Source organism: Quercus suber, unplaced genomic scaffold (assembly GCF_002906115.3).
Source record: "Quercus suber isolate HL8 unplaced genomic scaffold, Cork oak 2.0 scaffold_150, whole genome shotgun sequence".
NCBI lineage: Eukaryota > Viridiplantae > Streptophyta > Magnoliopsida > Fagales > Fagaceae > Quercus > Quercus suber.
Window position 1 is genome coordinate 236,960 of NW_027069611.1, and position 9,868 is coordinate 246,827.

Genomic DNA, 9,868 nt, shown 5'->3' on the forward strand with positions numbered 1-9,868 from the left:
CCGTGTGTGTGTTAAAAATACATAGTATTCTTACAAAAAAAAAAAAAAAAACTTATTGGGCTAATGATATTTTAATAAAAAAATCTTATTAGACTCTGGTAGAGTCATATTAATTAATAAAATATAAATAAATAATAATTAGTAATGTTAGATCAGAACATTTATGCATACAAAAATAAAAATTATTTATGTACATTCATTCAGCGTGCAACTTCAACAAACCAATAAAAAATTGTGCACCATGTAGAAGTGCAACTTTTGCGGTCCGGGAGAGAGAAAGAGGGGGGGTTGGGCGGGGGGTAGAGAGTGCAACTTCATCATCACTTCAAGGGTGATTAAAGACATCCCGAAGGGTACAAAATTATATATGTGAATGAGAAGATTTCTCAGGGTTTGTATCTCCACCAACTTATGGCAAGTTATTTTCGGCAATGACGATAACACCCCCATGAAATTTGGAAGACATTTAACAAAATTTAATCTCAAACAGTCAAAACCATAATAGTAATCATAAATGGTGATCAGAAACAACTTGCTGTTCCACTACAAAATTAGACTAACAAACAAAACTGAACAATTATCCAATTTTAGCTTTCAAGCTCCAACAAGATTGATAAGTAAAGCAACATAAAATACAACCAACAGAACGCATCTAGAAAAGAGATGTCCCCTTGCCTTTTTTATCACCCCCAATTTCAAAGTGTTTGCAGCGCTGCAAGTACAGGTCAACACCATGCGTTAACAAAAAGATTAGAACAAAATAGGTAAAGAACATCTAGAAATGCCCAAAAAAGTCGTTAACCTTAATTGGATGTTGTGACATGTGCTTGCAGCTCTGGCACTGCAACCTTAGCACAATCTTCTTTGTAGTCTTTGCCTGTTAAGAGCAAGGAAAAATAGAGTCAGACTTTACAATGGTTTGATCTTAACATTACCAAAACTATAATTAATTCATCTCCTCAAGGTATAAGACTAATTTCAGACTTATGATTCCATAACTTTTGTTCTAAGCAATGATTCACACAAGTGCACATTATACTTAGACCTTTTTGTGGAAGACAGGTTTGGTCTGTCCTCCATAACCAGATTGCTTGCGGTCATAGCGGCGCTTTCCCTGAACAGCAAGACTATCCTTGCCCTTCTTGTACTGTGTAACCTTATGCAAGGTGTGCTTCCTGCACTCCTTGCTCTTGCAGTATGTCTTCTTTGTCTTAGGAACGTTCACCTGCAGTACACAACACAGTTCAATTCAAAGGGAGAAAGAAAAGGGGTTAACAGAAATGGAGACTGAAAACATTATATAATATAAGATTAAAAGTTCAAATCATGAGCAGAACAACATACAACAAAAACAGTAAAAAATGACCCCAAAAACCATCAATCTTGATTAGGAACTACCACATATCATCTTCATCAAAAACTCATTTCATGTCAGAAAAATAAATGGAAACTCATAAATATTACTTTCAATTTTGTCTTCGTGTATTTAATTATGTCAATTCCATCCCTCAACTATTAATTGGTTTAATCTCATACCTTTGCAAAATCAGCACAATTTTAAGCTTAACCAAGTCAACGTCTAAAAATAAAATTGATTTAATCTTAAAAGTTGGAATAAGTTTACAATTAATAGTTGAGACTTGAGAGACTCATTTACAATTAATAGTTTGGACTTGGGGAAAAATTTGACAATTTAATGCATAACTAGAGAACAATAACTATAACAGATGTACCCCAAGATTGCAGTTTGGCCTAAAATATTTGTAGTCATACAACTATAAGAAATTATTGAAATTACACCATCATCATCAAATTAGGAACTGAATCTACCAACTTGACTAGCACCTCTAATTCGGAGGAACATCATTCACTAGCTTCCCTATGACATTTTTGTTGTAGTTCTCTTGTAATTTCACATCATCTAGAATAGCACTATTTGTTACTGACCTCTACCTTCTGCCACTGTTTGGCACTCTCTTTAGTTTGACTTAACTTGTAGGAACTCTTTTTCAATTAAATGTTTATTGTTCACATAACATAAGCCTTTATGTCAAATCCTAAATTTGGACTACCAAACAACACAGACACAATGGATGCCTCTCCTCTCCAATTTTCTTATTCTAAAGTCAATTCTTCCAATTGTTATCATGCACCAATTTATATGAACTTAAAACCTCATCACTGTCAAATTTTATTCCTCAATAGGCCTCTCAAGTACCCCAAAACTTCTGAACATGTGCTAAAAAGTGCCCAAAAACTACAATCTGAAACCAACCGATTTCCTACATAATGCAACAACTTGGAATATCGTGGGCTTATTCAAACCATCGTTAAAAAATACTCACTAGTCACTACATATTTTATAGACTTCTATCTCGTACTAGGCAAGGGAAATTAAGAGACAGTTTTCTTGACCCATATTTTATGATACTACAAAACACAAGAAAATGCGAAAAACTATCTTCATATAAAATATGGCATAAATTAAAAATAGATATTAAAAAAACTCAAGCTTTCACGACATATAGCAGCATTGCCCCAAGGGTACCCACCAATAGGAGCAGCCCATGAAGAATAAAGAATAACATGATATCGAAACATCATCTCCAATGTACTCGGGTTGACTATTTTTTTCTTAATAAAATTTTTCGTAATCTATAAAAAAAAAAAAAAAAATGATATCGAAACAAAACTGACGAAAAGGGGGAAACAAAAGGCCATACTATGGCTGAAGAAGGAACCACACATGTTCTATGATCATAACAACAAAAATGACCCAAAATAATAATAATAATAATAATAATAATAATAATAAAGCATATAACATATATTTTCGAAGGACACAATTTCCATTTTCCATTTCAATTTATCTGTCAAAAAATGCATCGGAGAATGGAGAATAAAACACATGACGTCAACCTTTATGCAAAAGATATCAAAGCTTACATTCCACAAGCAACTGACAATACACAAGCATGTAAACATATATAAAAAGGCAATTTTATGAGAAAGTCTGAACACATTATAGTTTGGACACCAAATAGATTTCAAGGGTTAGCAAAGTAGTTTCCACAATCCAAAAAATTCATGAATTCGAAGGAGATAATAAATTTGAACAAAACAGGATATAAAAGCAGAGAGAGAAAAAAACACAAATAGAGATTAATAAATAAATAAAAAAGAGAGGCTTTCAGAGAGAGAGTACCATGGCTGCTACGATTTGCGGTGTGGAGGCGCTTTCAGAAAAGCTAGGGAGGTGAACAAGGAAGGAAGCCAAGCTGCGATTTACTTGGTTTTTATAGCAACAATAGCTAGGGTTTGCGTTACGGGTCGGACCCATTTCTTCGGGTCAAAAGCATATCAGATTCACTTGCCTACTTAAATTATAGCCTATTCCTTTCTGAATTCTTGTTTAAAAGGTAAATTGCTTTTTTTTTTTTCTTCATCTTTTTAATATAAGATTTTTTCCTTTATTTATTTATTATTATTGTAGGGTCAAGATTTGTAGCCCAAGCTCAATAGAGGTGAGATATGAGCTCAATGAGTTAATTACAATAAATTTGTAGAGAGTGGATGAAAGAGCTGGACAATTTGTAAATTAAACAATGGTTAGTAAGGATTTCAAAGCTGAATAAACACCAAAACACACTTAAAACTTGATTAAATTAGTGTCCGAAGAGATTAATTATGAACTGAATTATTGTTTTAGAAAGCAAATACACTTATTAATGCTACAGTCCATCTTTTTTCCCTTTTCCTTTCATAGGAGGTCTCACATTATATAATTTCTTTTCAGATTATCTTGACCGTACACTTGTTAATCATCTAACCCTTCACTCAAGTATATGTCTCATCAACCATCTTCTCTGATTCTCTGTGAATGGTGGTTGTTGAGACTGCACTGTTCAGGGGTTTTCTCCACATAAATGCGGCCAGAAAAGTTGCTGTAGTGTATTTAATGTGGTGGTAGCAGCTTTTCTTTTAGATATTTCTGTATTCTTATCATCTTAGTACGTGCCTGGAGTTTATCCTTATCGTTGGAACTTCCTGAAAGGTTACCCAAACCGCCTAGGTATTTGCTTGACCGATATTCATTATATTCGAGAAGGATTCACTCCTTGGACTATATTTTCTATTCTTTTCTTTCATGATTCTCCACTCCTGGGCTTTTCTCAATCATTTAATCCTCCTCGGACGTACCTACATCTTCCAATAGGGCCCAAGGCCCAATATATGAATTTAAGCTTTTATCCCCATAATAGCCCCTCAAAATTTTAATTTCTCTCTCACAGCCGAGGAGAAAAAATGGAATTTTGATTTGCCACAGAAATAAAGGCTAAAAATGTAAAGATATCTGAGTTTACGCGTGTGGGAGCATAGATTTAGACATTTCATTATTATCGCTGACGTTTCGGTATTTACGAGGCGTTATTCATTGCTCAAGGAGGCGCTATGTCTTTGGCATCCAACGGTGAACCATTAATCCAACGAACGACATTTTTCCTCAGGATTTGGGCAGGATAACTCCCACTCATTTTCTAGCCCCTATATAAAGCCTCAAAGGAGATCATTTCTCCTTTACTTCACAATTTCTCAGATTATCCAGCGAACTCAAGTATTCAAACTCACAAAACTCATGTTCCAACTTAAACAATTTCTCAGTCTTATTTCTTTAAGCACCCTTGAGAATCCTTCTGAGGATTTCTAGGATCATTCTATAACTCAATTCGTGTAAGTTCCAATATGTTCAAAACCTTCCTTCTCTCTTCGGCTAGTTTCCTCGGCCTTTAAATCTTCATTTCCCAGTTGTGGTTTTTAGTGTTTCTTCTTTTTTGCTTATCTGAAATGGATAGATTTAAGTATCTGGTTAATAGTCCTGCCTTAATAAAGACATTTAAGGAAACATATGACATACCGCAAGAAGTAAACCTGAGGTATTGTCCCCCGGAATGATTATTAACTGACTGAAGGGTGGGAGAAGTCATAATCCTTAAGATAGCGTTCATAGAAGGGAGAATAACTCTCCCTATGGGTCCTATTATAAGAGATTACCTTCGTAATCACAGGCTTTCTCCTGATCAGTGCACACCTAACGTCTTTAGGATCCCAGGAGCGATTGACGTTTTGAATCGCCACTTAGGCTTAGAGCTCACCTGGCTTGATGTAGTCCATATGTATGAGTGTCATAGACAAAAGGGGGCGGGATTTTACCTTAAATCCCGATCCGACATTGTTAGGCTCATCTCCTGTCTTTCTAAGTCTAACAAGAGGATGAAATACGACTATTTGATCATCTCAGGAGCATGGCATGACAGTCTTCATTGCCCAACCCAACCAAGAGAGCCAGTTGGGATATCCTAAACTAAGGTTTCCTAACAATAGATTTAGGATCCTCGTCATTTAGCATTGTTTTTCTTCTTTTTGTATTAGTGTTTTTAAATTTCTGATAATACTTAGTTTTGTTATGGTGTTATCAGATAAAAGGCACGTAGCTCCTCCGCTTAGCTTGACCAACGTTGCCGCGCTTAACTATCTGCTGAGATTAGAGATTTTTGTAAGTGAAGACAGGCAACTTTGGGTCATCCATCTTATTCTAGTGTTCAAGCCTCTCTCTGACACGTTTCAACCGGTCGGCAACGCTATAAGGCAAGGTGACTATCAGATAAACCAAATAGATGTCTCTCGGCCTAATTTTTTAGCTCCATTCGATCTTGCCCCCATACCCCATCCGAATCCGTAGGGTGTACCACTACTCATCCAGCCAGTTCAACAGATTCCCTTTGAAGCAGCCGCAGTAGGGGAAGGAGCCGTTTCCTTAACCTTTTCACTAGAGGAACAGATTGAAAATTTTCATTTTGAGGAAGAGGTATCAAGGGAAGTTTAGGTAATTCCCCTTTCGGACATTGAGGAAGAAGTTGATAGGCATTCCAGCGTCTACACTCCTATTTTAATAACTTCCCTTCCAGACGACTCATTGGAAGAGGAAGAGGAGATGGCTTTGAGCTTAAAAGATCTTATGAAGACAAGGAACAAAGTAGCCTTGCCCAAAAAAGCCACCAAGTCCCAGCCCGTTGTTAATCTTCTTCCACCCCCTCCTTAGCTCCCTTCTGACCTCAGCCTCAAGCCAATCCTGAGCTGAAGAAGAAAATGCCTAATACAGCTCTTGAGGAAGGTGAGGTGGAGCTTTCAAAAGGAAATAAATAACAGAGAGTGGTTAAGGGCCAACAGGGTAAAAGAGCTTCATCTGTTGAGAGCCGAGAAGACACTCTTATTGTTGATGTGCGCCGAGGACAGCGCATCTGGTCCCTCAAGCTAGAGTTGGATGGTGTTCCCTTCCTTTGGGACACCACAATCAGAAATTATCAAGGAGGGCGGGCATGTCTTATTATTGAGGCCCTGGAACAACCACTTCTCCTGCTAAAGGATATGGATGCTTACAGGCACTATCTTAAGAGGGACCTGGCTATGGTAAGTGATGTGATCCGTTTCTCCAATTAAATTGTTGGCCATTTTTATTCATCCATTTTCTTTATTTTATATTGAAGTTTTCTCATTTTGTTACGTAGATTACCCGACAGGTTTATGTGGCCGAGGAATGGAATAAAGACGGCCGCAATGAAGCCCAGTTAAAGGCCCATTCCTGGTCTGAGGTTGAGAAAAAGCTGGGTAGTCTTAAGGAGGATTATGATAAGCTGTCCGAACAGCTAAAATAGGTGACCAAGGCTAGGAATAGTCTTGATGCAGGCCCTAAGAATGCTGAAAGGCAGGCCGAAGATCAACACAAGCAATTGCACATGACTGAGATTAATCTGGAGACAAAGAGACAAATGGTAAAGGATCTTCGAGTTGAGCTTCAGAAAGTCAGGGATGCTGCCCAATTGGTCAAGGAGGAAGTCGAGGCTGAAAAGCAGGCAGCATACAAGCTTGGGGTGGAAGAGACTCAAGTCAGACTCATAGAGGAGTTTTCTACAATTTGTAGGGATTACTATGATATAACCAGGGAAAAGCCCTCGATGCTGCTGGGGTCCGTGCAGAATCTGACTTGAGGCGACCTGGGAGCATCTACTACGATCCTAAAATCTGCAAACTCCCAGGTTTTGGCTCCTCTCCCTCCAAACAACTCTCAGAGGCCTCGGAACAGCCTTTGGTCGGCCAAGTCCCTCTTGCCCTTCTTGAAACTCCCAAAGAGTCTGGTCAAGCTGGTGGTCAAGGCAAGTAAGTTGAGGATCCTCAAGAGAAGGGTAAGGACTTGGGTAAGAAGAAAACTCCTCCTAAACCTAAGGACTAAGCCCCAGATGTTATTGCCACCCAGTCCAGCCAGACTATTGACCCTGTTATCTCTACAAAGAAGGCTTAGATACTAGGATTTTTTTTTTTTAATATTTCTTTGTAAGGAACTGAGAAATAACATCTTTTTGATCAATGAAAGCGTGCTTCTTTTATTCTCTACATTTTCATTGCACACCTTATAAAATTTATTGTTATTGCAAGTAATGTTAACTTGTAATTATCTTAATCTAAGTAAGCTCAACAACAATATTTTGCTAATGATGCAGATAACTTAGATAAATATGGGCAAACATTGGATCATATAAGAATTGTTAACGTATTTATTGAGTAATGACAGGTAGAAAAGTCTTATGTATTAAAGTGAATGATTAAAGACTTTACCTGAACTGGATTACGTACAACACTTCTAAAGGACACCGTGGAGTGTTAACTTTAAATCCAGTATATGGTCCAAGAAGTCTAACATGGTTTAAGATCCATTTTAGCATTTATGAAAATAGTCACAGAGTGTAAACTAATTCATATCATCTGGACCGAAAACTTCAGGCATGACTAAATTTAAGTTTAAACACTTATAAGAATTGTAAGAGAGTGTTAACTAACCCATATCATCTGGTCCGAGGACTTCAGGCATGATTGGATTTAAGTTTAAACATTTATAAGAATTGTAAAAGAGTGTTAACTAACCCATATCATCTGGTCCGAGGACTTCAGGCATGATTGGATTTAAGTTTAAACATTTATAAGAATTGTAAGAGAGTGTTAACTAACCTATATCATTTGGTCCAAGAACTTCAAGCATGATTGGATTTAAGTTTAAACACTTTCCCCGAAACCTTTATGTAATAAACAAATATATTGATCAAAGAAAAAACTCGATTAATAATAATACCTTTTAAGGTTGTTTACATTCCAGGGGCGTGGTATTACATGACCATCTAAGTCTTCCAAAAAATATGCCCCAATGCCAGCCCCTGAGGTAATACGATATGGTCCTATCTAATTGGGTCCTAACTTTCCCCAAGTTGGGTTCTTTGCAGTGCCCACAACTTTCCTGAGCAGTAGATCACCAGGTTCTAAAGGCCTTAGCCTTACGTTGATATCATAACCCTGCTTGAGCTTTTGTTGGTAATATGCCAATTGGACTATTGCATTTTCCCTTCTTTCCTTAATAAGATCCAAACTCTTCTCTAGCTGCTCATTATTGCTACTTAGACTGAATGAACTAGTTCTCAACGTTAGGAACCCAGTCTCTAAAGGGATAACAGCTTCAGCCCTATAAGTAATTGAAAAAGGGGTCTCCCTAGTAGATCTACGAGACGTAGTTCTGTATGTCTAGAGTACATGTGGTAGTTTTTCCACCCATTTGCCCTTTGCGTCATCTAGTCTTTTATTCAGTCCATTTAAGATGATCTTGTTAACAGCTTCCACTTGCCCATTCCCTGGAGGATAAGCAGGAGTGGAATATCTATTTGTAATCCCCAATTCACAGCAATAATTTCTGAACGCTTTGCTATCAAACTGAAGATCGTTGTAAAAAATGAGGGTGTAAGGGATCCCAAACCGAGTGACAATATTTTTCCAGACAAATTTCTTCACGTCTACATCTCTGATATTAGCTAGGGGTTCAGCTTCAACTCATTTGGTGAAATAATTTGTGCTGACCAGAAGATACTTCTTGTTTCCTACTGCTTTAGGGAATGGACCCACGATATCTAAGCCCCATTGAGCGAATGACCATGGGCTGGATAATGGATTATGGATTCCACTTGGTTGGTGTATGTTTGGTGCAAACCGTTGACATTGATAGTACTTTTTAACATATTCATGGGCCTCCTTTTGCATATTTGGCCACCAATAGCCTTGGGTAATGGCTCTGTGTGCTAAGGATCTACCTCTAGTATGACTTCCACAAATTCCTTCATGTAACTCCTCGAGGAGTGATTCAGCTGCTTCAGGATGTATGCACAACAAATATGGTCCTAAATCGAAACATTTGTATAATTTCTAGTTCTCGGATAGCCAGAATCTAGTAGCCTTTCTTCAAACTTTGTCAACTTTCAACATTTCTTCAGGCAAAGTATCCTCTTTCAAGAATTGAATTATAGGGTCCATCTAGCTGGGCTCAGCTCTGATTTGATGAACTCGGACTACCTTTCTTCTAATCTCTGCGGGTTTATGCAGGTCTTCGACGAGGATAACCCGAGGCAGATCCTGTGTCGAGAAGGTTACGAGCGTGGCCAAAGAATCAGCATGTGCATTACCATTTCTGGGGATGTGTAGCAAGTTAAAAGATTCGAACTCTGACTCTAGACATTTAACTTGGCTTAAGTACCCTTGCATTTTTTCATCTTTCGCCTTAAATTCCTCTTCTACTTGACTGACGACTAGTTTTAAGTCCGAGAACATTTCCACTAATTTTTCTCCCATTCTTCGAACCATTGCCATTCCCATCAGTAGAGCTTCATATTCAGCCTCATTATTTGTGGTCATGAAGCTTAGTCTTAGTGATTTTTCAATAATGATATTCTCTGGAGATATTAACATTAGCCCCACTTCGGAACCTTTCTGATTTGCT

The 9,868-nt window shown here is 37.6% G+C and overlaps 1 protein-coding gene across 1 annotated transcript; it reads right to left on the reverse strand.

Annotated features, from left to right (window-relative positions):
* Positions 1-475: 475 nt before the first annotated feature.
* Positions 476-3,355, reverse strand: LOC112028801 (large ribosomal subunit protein eL42). The gene is made up of 4 exons (XM_024061492.2): positions 3,206-3,355; positions 1,046-1,225; positions 803-877; positions 476-712 (listed from the first exon to the last, which is right to left on the reverse strand). Exons 1-4 carry the CDS (start codon positions 3,338-3,340, stop codon positions 653-655), a joined length of 450 nt encoding a protein of 149 aa, XP_023917260.1. The 5' UTR covers positions 3,341-3,355; the 3' UTR covers positions 476-652.
* Between the last annotated feature and the right edge of the window lie 6,513 nt (positions 3,356-9,868).

Coding starts and splice junctions, on each gene's coding strand:
- LOC112028801 (XM_024061492.2), bottom strand. CDS start 3,340: ATGGGTCCGACCCGTAACGCAAACCCTAGCTATTGTTGCTATAAAAAC. Junction 878..1,045: donor AACCTGTCTTCCACAAAAAG/GTCTAAGTATAA, acceptor TGCTCTTAACAG/GCAAAGACTACAAAGAAGAT. Junction 713..802: donor TGTCACAACATCCAATTAAG/GTTAACGACTTT, acceptor CTGTACTTGCAG/CGCTGCAAACACTTTGAAAT.